This window comes from Poecilia reticulata, linkage group LG8 (genome assembly GCF_000633615.1).
Source record: "Poecilia reticulata strain Guanapo linkage group LG8, Guppy_female_1.0+MT, whole genome shotgun sequence".
Taxonomy (NCBI): domain Eukaryota; kingdom Metazoa; phylum Chordata; class Actinopteri; order Cyprinodontiformes; family Poeciliidae; genus Poecilia; species Poecilia reticulata.
In genome coordinates, this window is record NC_024338.1 from 6,972,635 (window position 1) to 6,973,586 (window position 952).

The 952-nt window shown below is 37.4% G+C and overlaps 1 protein-coding gene across 1 annotated transcript in view; it reads right to left on the reverse strand.

The window, feature by feature from the left end:
• LOC103468391 (uncharacterized protein C16orf45) overlaps positions 1 to 900 on the reverse strand; it is a 10,099-nt gene extending 9,199 nt beyond the window's left edge. The window contains exons 1-2 of the mRNA XM_008415444.2: positions 824 to 900; positions 183 to 303 (exon numbers count right to left, since the gene is read on the reverse strand). Of these exons, the coding sequence (XP_008413666.1) occupies positions 183 to 286 (104 nt within the window). The 5' untranslated portion in view covers positions 287 to 303; positions 824 to 900. The remainder of the gene's footprint in view (positions 1 to 182; positions 304 to 823) is intronic.
• Between the last annotated feature and the right edge of the window lie 52 nt (positions 901 to 952).

The window sequence follows — 952 nt, forward strand, 5'->3', positions numbered from 1 at the left end:
GTTTACATAAAAACAATTCACAGTGGAAGTAAAGTGTGTAAAACACATGAAAAAGTTTTGTCATTTATAACTGCTGATCTAAAGATAAAACCAATAAAGATTCAAAAGGCAATCTAGGAGGAAAAGTAAAATAATTGTAACTATATTTGCTAATCTATTTAGCATAAACGAAAACATTTTACATGTATCTTAGCTCTGATTCTCGTCGTACGAGGATCTCACGTATCCGCTCAATCTTGATCAGCTCCCCTTCGATGTCCTCCACYGTGACCTTAGAGTCGGCCATCGAGATGACATTTTCCGCTGAAAGGCGGGAAAAAAAAACACAACACGAAATTAATCAACAAGAAGAAAAATCAAAAGATGAGGAGTTTTAAACTTTGAGAAATGTGTTAGTGTCTCGAGGGCTGGAAATAATCAGGTCGGACTGCATTTCTCTCAGATTACATCATTTTATGCTAGTGCTATTCTGTGTGTCGGYTGCTCAAACCCCTCAACTGCAACAAGAGAATGAATAAAACGTACAGTTTCTTTTTCAGTTATAAATGTGCCTTTTTAGATACAAAACTTAATAAATATAACCATGACAGTGCCTGGATATCATCTCTTCAGTGGTGTARTGATTTGCTTAAGTGGGTGTGGCTTACAAAACAATGAGGAGAAAAACTTTAAACCAACCTTTGAAGGTCGAAAAACAATCTCTAAACGTCRTCTGTTAGTTCTAATAATGAACATACATTTTCAGGAAATAATTCTCACAAGTACTGAACAGTTGTTATTATTATTGATRCTGTGCTGAGTCCAAAAGTCTATTGATACTAACTCGAACTTGCTCCGGTTCGAAAAGCTGCTGCGTTTCACTTTCGTACTGTCAAAACGCCTGTGGGGGGCGCTGCACCAAGAACCACTGAAGGAATCGACACGAAAACCTCCGAAGAAGAAGAAGCAGAAG